The sequence below is a fragment of the Stegostoma tigrinum genome, chromosome 29, assembly GCF_030684315.1.
Source record: "Stegostoma tigrinum isolate sSteTig4 chromosome 29, sSteTig4.hap1, whole genome shotgun sequence".
Lineage (NCBI taxonomy): Eukaryota > Metazoa > Chordata > Chondrichthyes > Orectolobiformes > Stegostomatidae > Stegostoma > Stegostoma tigrinum.
This window is the reverse complement of record NC_081382.1, coordinates 22,973,532-22,993,477: the sequence shown is the minus strand read 5'-3', so window position 1 is coordinate 22,993,477 and position 19,946 is coordinate 22,973,532. Positions and strand designations below refer to the sequence as shown.

The 19,946-nt window shown below is 38.7% G+C and overlaps 1 protein-coding gene across 10 annotated transcripts in view; it reads right to left on the bottom strand.

Annotated features, from left to right (window-relative positions):
• rc3h2 (ring finger and CCCH-type domains 2) overlaps positions 1 to 19,946 on the bottom strand; it is a 113,869-nt gene that overhangs the window by 11,148 nt on the left and 82,775 nt on the right. For 6 of the 10 annotated variants that reach the window (XM_048558504.2, XM_048558507.2, XM_048558508.2 and 3 more), the window contains 5 exons: positions 10,852 to 11,056; positions 8,676 to 8,772; positions 8,368 to 8,439; positions 7,222 to 7,303; positions 630 to 731 (listed from right to left, as the gene is read on the bottom strand). In XM_048558504.2, coding sequence (XP_048414461.1) covers positions 630 to 731; positions 7,222 to 7,303; positions 8,368 to 8,439; positions 8,676 to 8,772; positions 10,852 to 11,056 — 558 coding nt within the window. The remainder of the gene's footprint in view (positions 1 to 629; positions 732 to 7,221; positions 7,304 to 8,367; positions 8,440 to 8,675; positions 8,773 to 10,851; positions 11,057 to 19,946) is intronic. The other 4 variants (XM_048558511.2, XM_048558512.2, XM_059638338.1 and 1 more) reach the window with 1 other exon arrangement.

Genomic DNA, 19,946 nt, shown 5'->3' with positions numbered 1-19,946 from the left:
AAGGCGTTGAGCTAGATTAACATAGCAGGCCATGCAGCGCCAGAGGAGCGGGAAGGCCCGAAACATAGGCCTTCCTGTTCCTCTGGTGCTACTTGGCCTGCTGTGTTTATTCAGTTCTACACCTTGTTGTCTCTTTACAAATATTAGCTTGTTTTATTTCTTTTTGTGTAATAAACATCTGTATTATTGTTAAAGGAAAGCTTGTATTTCAGTGAATGAATACCATGTTAAATAAACAAACAGATTATCTGTCTATCTGGCTCGATTTCATTCTGGGATCTGACATATCCAGCAGTAACATCAGCTGGGATTTGTAACCTTCTCCTTTTGGCATCATTGCGTGTAGCTTCTACACGAAAAACTGGAAATTACGAGCAATACTGAATAAATGTTGACTTGCACAGGGAAAACTCCAGATCTGCCCTGCTCTTCAGCTTGACTTCTTCTGAATGCCAATTGTGTTTTTTCTGAAGTTGCCTGTTAGAGTTGCTCATCTTTGGAAGGACTTACAGTTTGCTTTAAATTACAGTACATGCTTTCCACCTGCCAACTGTGAAGTTAAAATGTTCCAATCAAAAATTTGCACAGGTGATCCCATTTTAAAATATTGACACAGTACATATCCATACCTCTAAACCCTCATCTTGATCGGCATCAGTATCTAAAGCAGAAAGCTCCAGTTCTATATCTCGATCAGGTCTTGCATCTGCAGAAACTTCTGAAAATTCCCTCTATTGGTGAACAAATGGTCAAATTTATGATTGTGAACAAATTAAAATCCTTTACTGAAAAAAACAGGATAGCTAAGAACAAGGTGTTAGAAGGTACCAATCTGTAAAACAAACTATGTGCTTAAAAAGAAATTATTCTTACTCACTGACATGCAGTCAAACAATCAAGCACAAATAAAAGATCGCCATTATATTGCCAATTTCTAAGGCATCACAGAGTCATACAGAACAGAAACAGACTTTTCAGTCTAACCAGTCCATGCCAAACAGAATCCCAAACTAAACTAATGCCAGCTCTTGTCAATGACTTTGTCTCCAATTTTCAGTACTTCTCTTGTTTACATACAATGTCTGACTCTTCCGTTCCTACCTTGACTTCACTGCATTTCCAGCGATAAAAGAGTGTGACTGGTGGTTAGCTCAGTTGGCTAGACAGCTGGCTTGTGATGCAAACTGATGCTAACGTGGTTCAATTCCCACACCATGGGAATGGCTCACCACTCTTTACTGATAAGCTATGCCTACATATAGAGGCAGAGAAGTCAGGTTAGGAATTCCCACACCAGCTGAAGTTACCACAAAGGAGTCTCCTTCTCAACCTCTATCATGTATAATAGTGTCACTCAATGAGAGTTATTATGGGGTTTACTACAAAATGGAAGAAGCAAATTCTAAAAATGCAAAGGAATATTGAAATCCAGTGGACTGAGACAGCTCTAAAAGCAACAGATTACACAGCAAATATAAGAAGGTCTGTTAAAGGAATAAGGATATCAGCAAAAGTATAAATATATTTGAGAAAAATGAGCAGCTATATGGAGCCTAAGCTTTTCACAGTTCCTGTAAGTTAGTTAGAACAAGGAATATTTTTACATTCAAGCATGCAAGAAAGACGAAATTTGGGGATTCAAAAGTTCAAACAAGAGGAGTTAAATGCAGGGAAGTAGGAGGTCATCCATTTTGGATCTAAGAAAGAAGAGTGAAGCATATTTTAGCAGACTGAAACATAGAAGTTAGAAGCAGATGGTGGTAATTTAGCTCTTTAAGCTTGCTTCACCATTCAATAAAGATCCTATTTGATCTGGTTATGGTCTCATCTCCACTTTCCAACTGCACCAGCCCTCAACTCATTTTCTTAAGAAGGTGACCTCGTATTCTTAAATTGCGTTCTTTAGTTTTAAAGTCCTCGCAGGAAGGAACATTCTACAGATATTCACTCCATTCAGTAACTCGAAGATCTTTTAATAAGATCACTACTAATTCTAAGCTTCCATGGATGCTGAAATAACCTGTTCAATTTTTTTTCTCATAAAAGCAACAAATTCATCTCAGGAATGAATTTGTTGAGTGATCCTTTTCTGAACTCCTAAAGTAATTACGTTTTTTCAAATAAAGAAATAAAAACATTACTTCGCACTCCAGCTATGGTTTACTGCTGCACTACGCAGCTGTAAAACATCCCTATTTTTATACTCCACTCACTTTGCAATAAACAACACTATTCACATTCCAAATCACTTTAATACCAGTGTATTAACTTTATGGGATTCATGTATCAGGACAACCTGATCCCTTCATACCACTGTTGTTCCACTTTCCCTGTCAACCTTGACAGTTTCACAAATAACCATGTTACATTCGGTCAATCTTTCCATCCTCACTTAACCCTTTGCAGACTCTCTACCTCTTCTTTTTTACTTTCCGACCTAACTTGGTGTGATTAGCAAATTTGGATAACACATTTTCCCCCTCATAATAATCATTGTAACAAACTGTTGAGGACCGAGCACTAAGTCCTGCGGCACTCCACTACTGACTAGCTTGCCAACACAAGACAGACCCATTTATACCAACTTTGCTTGCTGTTAGCTAGCCCATCCTTTATCTACACTAATGGGTTAGACCCCCCCTCGAGGAGCTCTTACCTTGTTCAGTGACCTTTCAAATGCCTTTTGCAAATCCAAGTGGTACGTATCTACCATTTGCCCACTAAACACCATAGATATGGATGACACTTCAAGATCAGTTAAAAATGATTTTGCTCTCACAAAGCTATGTTTGGCTCTGCCTGATTTAAGTATCTTTCCTATGACAACTATTATGCTAACTGGCCTGTAGTTTTCAGCTTTCTTGAGTCATAGCATTAACATTTATCATTTTACATTCCACAAGGACCATTTCAGAATCTAAAATAATTTTTGGAAGATTACCCAAGCTACCGCTTCTTCTAAAGACCTGACAGTGCAGGCCACCTGGTCCTGCAGAGTTAGCCAATAGTTTTTCTTTTGTCTAATGATGGTGACTGTTTAAAGTTCATTGCTCCCTACCAACTCGATTTTTAATTTTTAATTATCTTTAATTATCTTTTAATTATCTTTGGGGACTGTTCCAAGACTTCTACCATGAAGACAGATGTAAAATACAACGTATCTGTTGTTTCTTTGTTTTCCCAAATATCAATTCCTTAGATTTGCGCTCTAGAAAACTCACACTAGGTTTAGTTACTTTTTACCTGTTCAAATAGATGTAGAACTCTTACCATATGCTTTTAATATTACTGGTTAGTTTTTACTCATTTTACTTTCTGGCTTTATCATATTTCAGCCTTTTTTCCCCCCCAAATGGTTTGCAACCTGTCCAATACATTTACCCATCATTAATCTTTGTAGATTAGTGATCTTTTTCAATTTAACATCATCCTTAATCTATTTAGCTATGAATCATTCTCAAATAATCTTTATTTACAATGGGATAAAATCTGAGAGTTATTATTAAATACTTCCTTTGAGGTCTGTTTCTGCAACTTCACTATCCTACCTTTTAAGCTAGCTTAGCCTGCTCTGCCTTAACAACTTCATGGCTAACCTTTATTTGGTTTAAACAATTGTCTTGGACCCAATTGTCTTCTCCCTCTCAAAGTGAAAATGAAATTCTACCATGCCATGATCACGGTCATCTAGAGGCACTCCCTCACCGCAGAGGTTATCAATTAGCCCTGTCACATTGCACATTACCACTTCCAGGAATTGCCAGGTTATTAATGGTGAGAAAACAGAAACTGTACGTTTATGTACAAAAACTACCAGAAGGTAATGAACATGCACGACAACAAGTCAATTAAAAAGGCTATTGGAATTTCACCTTTATTCCAAGTGTGCTTGGAAGGAGAGGAAGTTAATGTCTAGTTGTACAGAACAGTGATCAGATTCCATCAGAGATGCAGTGTTGGGTACATTTTGGAAGAATATGCCAGCCTTGGAAAGGGGTACAGTACAGACTCAACAGCATGATATTGGATCCAATGGGTGAAATTATGAGAATGTTGATGAGCATGGTCTGCATTCCCTAAATTATAGAAGAATGAGGATTGAACCAAATGAATCGCTTAAAATGATAAATGAATTGGGTATAGATATTCTATTCCATCAAGTGTGAGAAATTCAGAAACAGATTACCTAATCTATTCAGGTCAAACCAAGAAGAAAATCTGGAAGCCCTTTGTAACACAAGGTTGAATAAAAATGCTGAACTCCATTTCCCAAATTACTACAGAAATTGATCAAACTGAAGCAGCACAGTAGCAGTGATTAGTACTGCTGTCTCACAGTGCCAGGGACCTGGATTGATTTAACCTCAGATTACTGTACGTGCAAACAACCAGCTGCTTTAGTTCCCCCCCACAATCCAAAGATGAGCAGGTTAGGTGGACCTTCCATGGTAAATGCAGGGTTACAGGGTTTGGGTGGGTCAGTCTTCGGACTGTCAGTGCAGACTCAATGGGCTGAAAGGCCTCTCTGCGCTGTTGAAATTCTATGATTTTATGAAGTCCAAGATGAGCACTAATAGATTTTTAAGTATGTTATCAAGGGATATGAGGCAAATATTGTAATAGGCTCAAGGAGTTAAGTAAGATTTTTCTGTTCCCATGTTTTTAAATGGAGAAACCTACCAATCATGAAATTCCTGCACACCAGTGGCAGAAAGTGAGTGTAACCAATAATAAGCACCACTAAAAGCAGTGGGCAAGCAACAATTAATTCTACTCTGAACAGACAGCAGCAAGACTGGCAGATCATATGCTGAACCAATGACAATCTCTGTAGAAACCAAATGATCACCAAAACTTCTGTTCAGCTGCACAGGTCAAAGATATTTCCAGTATTACAAGCTGGTTCTTTCAAAGCTAATGCAATGTTTACCCCTTTAAAATAAACATATTGTTTCAGCATAATAAAATGTGAGGCTGGATGAACACAGCAGGCCAAGCAGCATCTCAGGAGCACAAAAGCTGACGTTTCGGGCCTAGACCCTTCATCAGAGGAATTCTCCAGCATCTGCGGTTCCCATTATCTCTGATATTGTTTCAGCATACTCCTTCTATTTGCTGTCAATGCAAATTACACTTGCTGTTTGTTCCCTGTGTTTTGGGCAATAGATGAGACAGAAGTGATTCGTCTGGAGGAGTAAATGCTGAAAACAAATGCGTCTAATATTTTGTGGTCTTGGTCAAACTCTGAGATTGAGTTTTGTTATAGATGATTAGTCTAGAATTTTCAAAGCTGGAGGCATCTCACTGTGTGCTTGATTAGTTAGGAATCCCAAAGCAGCTGTAAGAAAGAATTTCCTTATATTTCTGAATGGGCTCCACCTTGAGCTGAAATTACCTTTCAAACAGAACTGTCAAATGAACTCACTTTCCTCGATGCCATAGCTGGACAGCCAGTTAAGGGATTCACTATCGTCTACTGCAAATTTATCTTCACTAGTCAATTTACATGCTCTGATTCCTACAATTTCATGCACTATACCATTGTCAGCATAGGCAACCCCAAGTAGAGCTCAAGCTATTTTCTCACTGTGCAATCTTGATGCTACAACATGGCACATCAAAGCCATCCTATGGATGCTCCAAACAGATCATTTCTTGTGATATATTGTGCAAACTCATAAATGGACCCAAATCTATCACTTTTGGTATAGAAAGTGTCCAGTCTATCACAGAAATACACTGGAAGGACAAGGAATCAAAAAAGTTTGATCTAAAGGTGAAGCTAGCTGTTGCACACTGCTACTACATACAGCAACATGACTGGTGCTTGCTATTAACAGGATGCTGATTAGGTTAAAAATACATTTTGCCTAGCATACAAACGAGTAACAATGTTTGAATTTCAGTACCAGTGCAATGCTAGGTACGTAGCATTTGTCCCAAAGGCTGGTGAATAGTATCAAACCGCATACCCCTTTGGCTGCTTGCAACAAGCAAGGCTCTATCTGGCACATACTGACCACATCCATCCAGCCATTGCCTCTAAAACCAAATAGTGTGCCCAATATTGGACACGATTCTGCGCTTCAACTACTTTTACTAAATAATCCACAAGTGTGAGAAACATTACATTGACAACCAATTTAGGATTGTCAGTCAGGCTTGCAGTTGAACGCACTTGTGTGTACACAAGTATGTATGCACTATATATATTAATAGACAGGTCCCTGTACTTTGCAGTCAGAAACAGGAGTTGAAACATGTGCAATAAAATAAGGACAGCCATTTTCTGGTTTATTTTTAATGCCATACCTTGACCACAGGCCACTTGCCTGGTTTAAAATTTAAACAAAGCTTGGCAGTTAAATGTCAGTCACAATTAACTCATGCATTCTCATGAATAATGCTGATTCATGGGAGACAAAATGCTTCACCAAAACGCTTCACCAAAACATGTCTTTTTTCAGTAATAATCCAGAAGTCTGGGTAATCATTAATGATATCCAATTCTAATGAACGATACTAGTACATTTTTAACAATGTGACTTGATTTGTGGTGAGTTTAAAAAAGGTATTTTACGTAAAAGTACAACAATAGCTTAAAAATCAAATAGGGAAAATAAGCGCAAAATCCCATTATCCTGAAGCTAACAGCAGAGAAGCACACTAACCAGAAACCTTTGATAATTTTCAGTTCTTGGTTTCTACTTCAGGCCACAGTTGCTGTCTGACTTACACATTCATGAAGATGTGCATCATTCAAAATCATGATTTATTCATCAAATTCTGACCCAACATTATGCTCTAGCATAGGAAACATATGATAAGAGTTCGCTGCAAAAACAAACAAATAATCTCTGTACCTGGAAGAGACAGTTATGTTGGACACTAATTTCTGAACCTGCAAGGTTGGATGCTGTTGAGCATGAACTGTGAAAGAGATTGAATTGTTTGCAGCCATTAAAATGAAAGAATAGAAAAACTAAACAAACTACAACGATAGGGATGCAGAAATGTATTGTTTCATATGCAATTACCAGAGTGCTGGATATAATGACCAATCCCTAATCAATGGTGACAATATACTCAAAGAAATTCTCTCTCATTTGCACGCAATCACATAAGCAGTTGGGAGATACTGAGGTACACCTTTGGAAATGATTTTATTCAAGTCGTAATAAAATGATGTGCATTTCAAGATTTCAATCACCACGTCCTCACCTGTTGCATTTCAACATTCAACTGATCTCCACCATTAGAAAGTTTCCTGTGACCAGGCAGGTCAATTATTCGCAATCTGTCCCTGCAAGAATAAATTAACAATTGATAATTAGAATAACTGATAACACTAGATGGCTGCTTAATGTTCCATAGAGTGGGACATAATGGGCTCATGAGCATAATACATCAAGCACAACATTCTGGGGAAAATGAATAAAAACAAAGTGATTTTCCACGTAGGGAATCACAGCAGAGCTCTTGCAACTCTTGCTAAGTGAAGTGTAGTAGAGATCCGGCAGTGGGTATCTTGCGCAGCTTCACGGTAAGATTAGACAGCTCCAGAGAAACTGTGAAAAACCATAAACTTCAAAAAATCTTTAAGATACATCCTTGGCGTTTTGAATATAATCCTTCAGTTTTGACTTGAATAGTTGCAACACAGCATGTCAAATGAACTTTTCCAAATAAATTGTGTAGAATGTGTGCTTCACAACCTTAAGAATGTTACATACCTAGAAAAAGTCTCATCATTCTTCAACTTTTTTTTTCATAGTGGTACAGTATTGCGATGAGTACACCCACATATTATATACACATTTATCCATTACTCAGCATGCCCATTTCGAAAGAAAACAACATCGCAGAAGGATCAACATGCTTAATTAACTTTAGTTCTTTCAAAAATAATATAGTGTGATTAAGCTCAGACGAAAGTTTTTTGTCCACATAAGGAAATCCTGTGCGTGAGGTTAAAAGTAAAGAAGGAAACCTGAATTGCTGTTACATCCTAATGCAAAAGGATAGGAACCACTACGTTGGTGAGAAACTACGGCAAAATTTTATACAAGTTTCCATTTTAGTGCATTCCTCATAATTGTAAAAGTCATTTAAATTTATGTGGCAGAGAAGAGAAAAGAAAACAAAATCTGATATCAGCTTTCCACTCTGAAATCACTATTTCAGTGTTTCTAAACAAACCTGCTCACCATTATTTATTCATACATTCAGATAAAAAACTGATAATGCTAATAGTTGTCCATTATAGATCCAAAGTGGGAGTAAAAACAAAACAACCTACAGCGTGTTACGGTGGGGTGTGGAGGGAGGGAGTATCAATTATGGAACAAATAGGAATTTGTGACTTACTCTGAAGTCAACGTTTTGTACAGTACAACAGTTTTGAAACGAGACACTGAGCTCATAAAGCTCTCATCGCATCTTTTTAAAAGAAAGAAAATCCAAGTTTAAAATAAATAAACACTGAATATTTTGTTCAGTTCTACAGAAAGGCTTACAAAAATGATTCCACCTCAATATTTTCTTCCACAGAAATATTTTAGATATAATTACTTCAATTAACTGATGGGTTTAATAAAGACAGAGATTAAGATATTGTACAAGAAAATGCACAAAATTACTAGACACTTTTACTACCAATAGTACTTTATCATTACCTGTTTAAGTATTGGCCAGTAGTAGAATTCGATCCATAGGAAAGGACGTGGGAATTCCAATTACTAGAATCTGCATGGCTGACATGTGGACTATAGTCTGTGGAAGACGTTTTAAATTTCACTAATTTGAGCTTGGATTTAAAAAGTCATGATTAGAAATTTATACTTCATCTGTTACACGTTACTTCAGAAACAAAGCTCAAGAGAAAGAAATTGAAGAGTATAGTAGTATATTGTCACAAAGTTCCATGCATTCATTTCAAATGCCTAATTTCCAAAATTGCGCTCTTCTCTTGTATCCTTCCTCATCTTGAAAAGAATTTTTCAGAAAAGATATAATATGATATATGAATACACAAGTACTTTGCATTTAAATATTACATTACATGGTTCAGCATCCAAGAACACCACAATCATGAGAGATAGACTGAGTAGCTGATCAGTTAAATTGATTTTTTAAAATTCCAATGACTATGGCCTTCAAAACAAGAGCTTTAAAAAACATTTTTTAAAAGTTGAATAAAACTCAGAAGCGTTCACCGGAAAATATAAATTAAAACTGGATGTGAGTTTGCTCGCTGAGCTGGAAGGTTAGTTTTCAGACGTTTCGTCACCATTCTATGTAACATCATCAGTGAGCCTCCAACGAAGCGCTGGTGTTATGTCCCACTTTCTATTTATCTGGTTAGGTTTCCTTGGGTTGGTGATGTCATTTCCTGCGTTGGTGATGTCATTTCCTGTTCTTTTTCTCAGGGGATGATAGATTGGCTCCAAATCAATGTGTTTGTTGATGGAGTTCCGGTTGGAATGTCATGCTTCTAAGAATTCTCGTGCGTGTCTCTGTTTGGCTTGTCCTAGGATGGATGTGTTGTCCCAATCAAAGTGGTGTCCTTCCTCATCTGTATGTAAGGATACGAGTGATAGTGGGTCATGTCATTTTGTGGCTAGTTGATGTTTATGTATCCGGCCGAAAGCTAGCCACCAGGATACATGAACATCAACTAGCCACAAAACGACACGACCCACTATCACTTGTATCCTTACATACAGATGAGGAAGGACACCACTTTGATTGGGACAACACATCCATCCTAGGACAAGCCAAACAGAGACACGCACGAGAATTCCTAGAAGCATGGCATTCCAACCGGAACTCCATCAACAAACACATTGGCTCCAAATCAATCTACCATCCCCTGTGAAAAAGAGCAGGAGATGACATCACCAACACAGGAAATGACATCACCAACCCAAGGAAACCTAACCAGATAATAGAAAGTGAGACATAACACCAGCACTTCATCGGAGGCTCACTGATGATGTTACCTAGAATGGTGACGAAGCGTCTGAAAACTAACCTTCCAGCTCAGCGAGCAAACTCACATCCAGAACCTCAACCTGAGCTACAAATCTTCTCAAAACTTGATAAATTAAAACTTTTAGTAATTATGTGTGTTGTATGAGGTTAATATTCTACAATCAAGCATATAGACACAGTATTATTCCTTTAATTCAGCATATTTTTTAAACATTTAAGAAATCAGCCAATCCAGAACAACAGGAATCCCTGGATCCATCTGAAGTCTAAATTCAAGTTATGCTATAAAAATGTAGAGATTTGCACAATCACTTACAGACATTAATGAGTGATACAAGGAAAGTTGCCATTTTCACTTTAGATGTCACAGTTCATTTTCCTTTACCATTATGCCACCATTTCCCAAGGGGCTGGACACGGGACAAGGGAAAGGGACTTGGGACAAAACAGCTGGTGGAATTTAAATTTAATTAATAAAGCTAGGCTCAATAATGGTGACGATGTCTATTACTAAATCAATTGTTGTGAAAGCATATCTGGTTCACTAGTGTTCTTTAAGAGGAAGGGATCAGGCATCCTTATCTGGTTTTGCCTGTTGGTGACTCCAGATTTCAGCAATGTAGTTGCGTTCTAACAAGCTTCTGTCATGGCGAAACAATCCATTCTATTCAACAGCAATTAGAGCTGCATAAGAAACGCTGGCCTTGCCAGTGACACCCACATTTTTTGAAAGAATAAAAGAACACCCAAGTTGAAGGAGTTTTTAAATTATCTTTACACTTTAAAATCTTATAAACAAACTTAATTGTATGAAAACATGATATCCCTATTATTAGGGAACAGAGAGATTGGACAAACCTGTTATACTAATTGGCTTTGTAGCACTTCCTTGGGAAGCTGTAGCCTGGACTGGGTCAGTATTATGATAACCTGTACGGGCAGACCTGGAAATTGCACCCCACTTAGAGATGATTGGTCCGTCACCAAATGGAATTATGGGATCTTCATCCTTTGCCCTTCTCTGAGAATCAAACAGATTTAGCCGGCGTTTCACATTAAGGTCCTGAAAAGATAAAGAATGTTGGGAAAAGTTAAACATCTGAAACAGCCAACCCATAGGTTTTCAAAAAGATATTATTCAAAAACTTTGACATCAGATGTACAGTCATTACTTTAAATTATTACATTGTTGATAAAATTTCAGTGCTAGGGGATGAGGGATCTTGATTCCTATTTTACTTCTTCACCATTATTACTTCAAAGATTCCCATGTAGGTAATTAAATGCTATAAATTATTGGCACTTTGACTGAACACCTGGTTTATTTAGCTTCCCATCCTCTCAGCTTAAGTTCAAGATACAAAGAATTAGAAAGCAATATATCTATATGAATGTCAACTGTGACAGTGGGTGGGTAGCACACTGTCGCCTTAGTCAGCAGGTGTAAGTTAAAGTCTCAGTCCAGAGACTTGAGCAAACGAATCTTGACTGACATTCCAGTCCAGTACTGAGAAAGCTGTACAATGTAGGTTGGTGCTATCTTTCAAATGAGACTGGTGAGGTTGTCGACTTGCACGATGAGCTGGCTTGTTTCTCGTTCAGATGTTTAATCACCATGCTAGGTAACATCATCAGTGAGGCCTCCAATGAAGCGAGGTTGTTCTACTCCGCTTGGAATTTATACTGTTTGGGCTGCTACGGTGAGTAGCGTATAGTAGTGTATATGGAGTCCAAATCTATATGTTTCTTGACTGCATTATGGCTTCAGAACCATGACTTTAAGAATTCCTGTGCGTGTCTGTGTTTGCCTTGGGGTACTATAATTATGTTGTCCCAGTTAAAACTCGGTTAACAGTTAAATAGTTTAACTGGGACAACATAACGTAACCATAGTAGCCCAAGTCAAACAGACATGCATAGGAATTCCTACAGGCATGGTTCTCAACCCATAATGTAATCAACATACATATAAAATTGGACCCCACATACAAACTCCCATATAGAACTAGACCAGAAATGACACTACTCACCATAATGGGCTGGGCAGTATAAATTCCAGGTAGAACAGCATCACTTCATCAGAAGCCACATTGATGATGTTACCTAGCATTGTGATGAAATGTCTGAACGAGAGCAAGCCAGCTCGCTGAGCAAGTCAATGACCTCACCCACAATACGAGCTACAAATCTTTGCTAAAATCTTTCAAATGAGATATTTAAGCAATGCGTACGTCTGCTCTCTCAGGTGAATATAAACAATCCACAGCTAGCCCTTCAAGCCTGCTCCACCATTCAATGTGATTATGGCCGATCATTGGGCTCACTACTCTGTTTTCAACCCTGAAATCCCTTCAGCTCAAGAACTATATCTATGTCCTTCTCTAAAACATTTCACGTTTTAGATCAACCACTGGATGATCAGCCATGATCACACTGAATAGTAGAGCTCGTTTTTATTTAAGTATCAAGAAGTCAATATTGTTTACTGTGAGACATAAACTGACTGTGTACTACGTTACAACAATAATTTCACTTGAAAGTACTATGCGGCATCCTGAGATTCTAAAAGGCATCACAGAAGTTCAAGTCTCTACTGTATTTTAAGACTGTATAATACCAGTATGTAAAGGCATATTTTGATGGGATACTGCAAAATTCATTACTTGATGCTGCGGTTACTTGGTTTCAGTCAGCTTGGTATCATAGAAAACACATTTTGTCTTAAATGCTCCTTCACTGGTCACTTAAAATTCACTGCAACCCCCTGCAAAGACGGCAAGCAACCTTCTTGGGGTCACCAGACCCGGAACATTAACTCTGACTTTCTCTTCACATATGGTGCCAGACCTGCTGAGCTTTTCCAGCAGCTTGTGTTTTGGTTGTTAAAATGAAGCCCATCTCTATCCCAACTGTGCTGTTTGGAAGGCATTTCTAGGTTTCTGACACAGCAACACAGTGAACAAATAGCAATATTGTTCAAATCAGAATGATGATTCTTTGCATCTGTTGTCTTTGTCCTTCTAATTATTAGATTTAGAAGATGCTGTTGAAGGATTCTTTATGAGTTGCTTCAGTGTATCCTGCAGATTGTCCAACGTTAGTATTATTGTCTGTTATTTGTGGAAGAAATAAAAAACGTTTACAATGGTGCTTGGGGTGCTAATCGCACCAACTTGTCTGTCCTGAGTGATACTGAGATCATAAGTATAGCTGGGACTGTACTGTTCCAGGCAAGTGGGGATTATTCCACCACACCCCTAGCTAGTGTCATGTAGATGATGGACCGAAATTAGAGTTATTCTCTACGCAATTCCCAGCTTCTGATTTGCTCTTGTAGTCAGTATTTATACAGCTGTTTCAATTAAATTTTCTGAAAAACATAACTCTCAAAGTTTTAATCATGGAGGACTCAGTGATTATAATACCGTTGAATGCCATGGGGAAACAGCTAATTCTTTATTGCTGCACATGGTCATTGCTTGACTATTTGTTACACAAACTTACTTGACATTTCTGAGCCCATATCTTAGCCTGTGCAGCTTTTGGTGTTTGCAGGCATAGACTGCTCTAGCATCTGAGTTTCAGAAAGATACTGAACTTTATACAGTGAGCATTCAGCTACTGACCTTAAATTGGAGGGAATGTCACGGATGAAGCAGCTGAAAATGGTTGGACCTATAGCATCAGTCTAAAGAACTCCTGCATAAGTGTTCTGGGGTTATAATGATCCACCTCCGATGGCCTTAAGTATCTTCTTTTCTCCTAGATATGCCTCCAACCACTGGAGAGAATTCCCCACCCCTTCACTAAAGCTCCTTGATGTCATACTAATAAAAAACCGACAAATAATATTTGTCATAGTGATAATCAGCTCACTAATTGGATTATTCAAGCTCTACACAGGCACTTTGTCCTAAATTTTCCTTAAACATAAATCTCATGGACATTGTGGGAAGGAACTGTAACCATTCTAGGATGGAGATACATGAAATCAACTATTCTTAATTACAAATTGAGCACTGCTGAAAATAAGAGCCAGTCTACCTCTCGTAACCTGTAAGGGTAAGGCACCACAGAAGTTTTAGCAACAGGTGAAGGTCAACACTGCACTGTATCCACAGGACTGATTCAAAGAATTACATTAACACCTACTTTACAGTTGAGAGTTTGGACCACAAGGTAGCACACTAGATGGGTACTTGTTACGTATTAAAAACATACAAATTGGATTAGGAGGAGAAATAGGCCATTCAGCTCAAGTCTGCTCCATTATTCATTAAGATCATGACTGATCTGATTGCAATCTCAAATCCATATACCTACATACCCTCAATAACCTTTCATCTACCCACTTAACAGGAAGCTACCACTGCAATAAAAATGTTTAAGGACACTGCTTAAACCATCTTTTCAGGAGAGGTCCCACACACTCATGAGCCTCAAAGAAAGAATTTCACTTCACTGGTTTTAAATCGGCATGCCCTGATTTTTGAACAGTAACCCCAGTTCTTTATTGTCCCATAGAAGGGAATGCCCTCTCCACATGAATCCTGAAAAGAAAACCCTCAGGATTTTACACATTTCAACCACATCATCTCTCACTCTTCTAAACTCCAGTTGATATAAGCCTAGACTGTCCCATCCTCCATCAGAAGACATCTAGCCTGGCAAATTAGTCTGGTAAATCTTGTTTGAATTACCTCCAACAAATTTCCAGCCTTCAACAAAGTCACCAATACTCACAGAACACCAGGTGTGAGCTCTCCAGTGCTCTGTATAACTGACGCATAACCTCCTTACTTTTATATTCAAGCCACTTGTGATAAATTATAATATTTTATTGGCTTTCCTAAGTTCTGGCTGTACTTGCACACTAGCCTTTTGCGATTCATGCACAAGGGCACCAGATTCTTCTGCACCTTAGAACACAAATCTCTCACCATTTAGATAAGCTTTTTAAAAAAACCTTCCTGCCAAAACAGACAATTTCACATTTTCCCATGTTACACTCCATTTGCCACATCTTTGGCCACTCACTTAACCTATCTACATCTTTTTGTAGCTTTCATCTGGCCTCTCTACAACTTACTTTCCTACCTATCTTTATGACATCAGCAAAATTGGTAATTATATCTTCTCTCCCTTCATTTAAATTATTTCCATAAATTGTAAAGTTGATGCCTCAGCACTGATCACTGCAGTACATCGTTGGTTAACAGTTTGCCAATGTGATAAAGACCTATTTACATATACTCGTTCTTGTGACATAGCCAATCAACTAATCCATGTCATTATGCAATCCTCTGTCCAGGAGTTTTCACTTTTTGCAATAATCTACCATAGGCCACCTTCTCAAATGCCTTCTAGAAATCAAAGCGTTGTACATCCACCAGTTCCCCTTCATCAACAGAACATACTACCTCCAATAGATTAACTAACCCTGATTTTGCTTTCACAATATCATGTTGACTCGAACCAATTATCTTGAACTTTCCAAGTGTCCTGCTATAATTTGTTTAATAACAGAATATTTCCCCTATGACAGATATTAAAACTAACCAACCTATAATTTCCTGCTTTGTGTCTCCCTCCCTTTTTGAACATAAGGAGTTACAATTGCTACCTTCCAATCCAGCAGGACCACGCTGGAATTGAAAGGTTTTTTAGAAAATTAAAACCAATACATCAACTATCTCAGTAGCTATTTTCTTTTGTTTAAAACCGTAGGATTTTCCAGAGATCCTCACTTATTTCTATTTCCTGGTTTATTGCCATTTCTGGGACGTTAGTTGTATGGCGAATGCTAATGCAAAACACCTGTTCAATTCATCTGCTACTTTTTTTTCCTCTTATTAATTCTCCAGGCTCATTTTTTATAGAACTAACACTCACTATGTTAATTACCTTATGCTTTAATTATTTGTAGCAATTCTTCCTATTGTGTTGTAACGTTTAATATTTTTGAGAAGATTTGTAGCTCGGGTTGTGGATGAGGTTGTATTCATGTTCGCTGAGCCAGTGAGTTTGGTTGCAAACATTTCATCACCCTGATAGCTAACATAATCAGTGCACCTCCAATGAAGCGTTGGTGTTCTACCCCGTTTGTTAGTTATGTGCCTCTGTTTGCTGGGTGGTTGGTATTATGGTATTACTTATGGTTCTGTTTCTCAGTGGTTTGTACACTGGGTCTAATTCAATGCATTTGTTGATGGTATTCAGGTTGGAATGCCAGGAATTCCCGGGCATGTCTGTTTGGCTTGTGTTACTGTGGATATGTTGTGTCAGTCAAATGTGTCCTTCTTTGTTTGTGTGTATCGAGAGCAGTAAGATCTGGTTGTATCTCTTGGTGGCTAGTTGGTGTTCGTGTATCCTTATTACTGGTTTCCTTCCAGTGTGTTGTAAGGTAAACACATCTTAAAAATAAATTACGTTAAAAGCGTTTATTGATAAGTTTGATGTTTGAATTAGTGATGCGTTATCTTGTGTTTGAAGGGTTAATGATTATCTTGTAAATTTCTGCAGACATGGTGATTTCTTTAAAAACAACTTGAGAGAAAAATAGCTTTCAGAACTGAAAGGGGTTTTACATGCATTAGGAGAGTTCATCATGAAGCAAGGTAAACAACTGTACATCAGGGATTCTGTTAGAAATTTCTGAACTTTGTTTTTGAACTTAAGGTAAATACCAACAGCTTGAAAATTTTTTTTTTCGGTTTAGGGCAGTCCTGTAGCGATTGTTTGGAGGATGAAAGGGTGTATAAAATCAGTGCTGAGAAATGAATACATTACCTTGAGTAAAGAATTTAGAGCATAAGTGTTTGAATAAAATTCTGATAAAGTATACAAACCAGAGAGTGCTTAAAGTCAGCTGTACAAAAGCTCCAGGAAAATGCTCTCTGATTTTCTAGACTGCGTGTTGAAATTACAGCTAAATTAATTCTTTTGAGATGTTAAAGTGATTCTTTGGTGTGAGTACTTCCAAGGAGATGCTTTGGGATTAATGGGATTGATTAAGTTTTGGAGATTTTGAAAAACACATGTTGTGAGGGGATAGTTTGGATTTCTGCTATTTTACCTTCATTTCTTTTGCAGATAAACCTGTACCACAGTCAAAACCAAATCTGTAACATTGCCAGAGATAATGGGAACTGCAGATGCTGGAGATTCCAAGATAATAAAATGTGAGGCTGGATGAACACAGCAGGCCAAGCAGCATCTCAGGAGCACAAAAGCTGACGTTTCGGGCCTAGACCCTTCATCTCTGATGAAGGGTCTAGGCCCGAAACGTCAGCTTTTGTGCTCCTGAGATGCTGCTTGGCCTGCTGTGTTCATCCAGCCTCACATTTTATTATCTGTAACATTGCCTGCTTGTTTCAGTGAGTGACCACTTCGCTAAAATTAAAACAAGAACAAATTATCTGTTAAGCCAGATTTCAGTCTAATGTCTGACTTTCCCAGTGATAAGTTTAACTAGGGTCATACCACTATTTGTTTGTATTTCTGGCAAGATTTCTCCCTTCTAATTATTAATCCACTGTTAATTATTTTTTGGTCATGTCACTTGTTGTAAAATCATATGCTTTTTCTTTTAGATTGCCCCTGCCTAATTGTCTGTATTGCCCAGGGTTGTCTAAGCTAGTTGGATTAACCTTTAACATTTCTACTTAGCACTTTTAATATTGGGTTTGTCCTTTGGAGCCATTATTTCCCATTGGAATACATTTACTCTGTGCTTTCTGAAACATTCCTACAAAATGTGTGATACTAGATCTTTACTGTCCTTTCCTTTATCTTAAATTTGCTAATTTGCCTGCCCCTCCAAGGATTGGAATCTGATGGAATTTTGGTTGGCAACAAGAATCAGAATGATAAAATCACAGAATGCCAGGATGGAAAGAGGCCATTTTGGTCCATCAGGTCCACACCAACCCTCTGAAGAGCATCCCACCTTGACTCAGCCCCCTAATCTATATCTGTACACACGCCCCTACCGTGGTTAATCCAACTAGCTTAGACAACCCTGGGCAATACAGACAATTAGGCACGGGCAATCTACCTAACCTGAAACCCATGCAGACATAGAAACAATAGTCACCCGAGCTGGGATCAAACCCAGGTCCTTGGTGCTGTGAAGTAGCAGTGTTACCCACTGAGCCATTGTGCTTTGAGGTCAGTACTCACACCAAAGAATTCCTTTCTCATTCAGCTGTGGCTTCAACATTCAGTTGAGACAGTTTTAGAGACTTCTCTTGGAGCTTTCATATTATATGACTTTAAGTAATCTCCGGTTTATATAACTTCAGAATTTTATCCAAATACTTCTGCTCTAGAAGTAGTCCTGAACTCCTTACTCGAGGTAAAGTAACTGGTCACTAGATCATAGACCAGCAAAGGTCTTTTGCCAGCTAACGACCACGTGATTGGTTCCAGGTAACTGAGTATTTTGGGATTTGGGACGAGATATTTGAATTGATTTATTGTAGTACATGGGCCTAAGTATGGTAAAAAGTTTTGTTTTGTAAATCAGTACAGGCAGATTGTAGCAAGCAAGAACACAGAGATCACAGGGTGCTTAGACAGAGCTAGGTATACATGTCATGCAAGGTTACGGCTGCACAAGAGGTACCCAAACCAATATCAATGTCAGATTGAAATTAAGAGAGTTCATACAGCAGTCTAATAACAGCGGGGATAAGCTGTTCTGGAACCTGTTAGTGCATGTGTTCAAGCTTCTGTAGGAAGGGATGTTGGCAGCCTTTCCGCGGCAACAAGAAGTGTAAATGCAGTCCATGGATGGGAGGTTGGCCCCTGCGATGGTCTGCGCTACGCACCCAACCTTCTGCAGTTTATTATTATCCTGGCCAGAGCAGTTGCTGTACCAAGCCATTATGCAGCTGGATAGAATACTTTATAGTGTATCTGTAAAAGATGGTCACTAGGACTTGCCGAATTTCCTAAGCTGTCTGGGGAAGAGGAGGTGCTGTAATGACAGTCACATCTACGTGACAGGTCCAGGACAGATGGTTGGTTATTGTCACTCCTAGGAACTGGATACTCTCAACCTCTCCACCTCAGTTCCGTAAATGTAGACAGGGGCATGACCCCTCCTTTCTTCCTGAAGTCTATGATCAGTTCTCTTGTTTTGTTGGCATTGAGAGATTGTTATTGTACCACACCAAGCCCTCTATCTCCTTCATGTTATTTGACCCATAATTGTTTGATATCCAGCCAAAGGTGGTGTCGTTGGCAAACTTGTAGATAGTGTTGTACAGAATTTGGCTACATAGTTGTGTACACGAAGCACAGTAGGTGGCTGAGGATACATCCTTGCAGGGTGCTAATGCTGAAGATTATTGTGGAAGAGGTGCCAATGTCTATCTTCACTGATTGTGGTCAGTGGTTCAGGAAACTGAGGATTCAGTTGCTGAGGGTGGAACTGAGCCTAGGTCTTGGGAGTTTTGAGATTAGTCTGGTAGGAATTATGGTGTTGAAGGCAGAGTTGGAGTCGATGAGTATGAGCCTGACATAGGTGGTGTCTTTGTTATCCAGATGTTCCAGGGATGAGTCTAAGGCTACAGAAATAGCATCCGCTGTGGCCCAGTTTCACCAGTAGGCAAATTGCAGGGAATCGGAGCAGGCTGAGAGGCTGAAGTTGATGTGGGCCTTGACTAGCCTCTCAAAGCATTTCAGGATTATGGAGATCAGAGTCACTGGGCGGTAGTCATTAAGGCATGTCGGATGTGTTTTCTTTGATCCTGGGATAATGGTCTTCTTGAAAAAGGTGGGAACTTCAGATTGTAACAAGGAGAAGTTAAAGATGTCAACGAACACTTCTGCCAGCTGGTCTACACAGGATCTGAGTGCCCAGTTGGGGACTCCATCTGGGCCACTTTCCTTGGTTTACTCTCGAGAAAACCAATCTGATGACTACAATGGTAAGAGAAGGAAAAGGT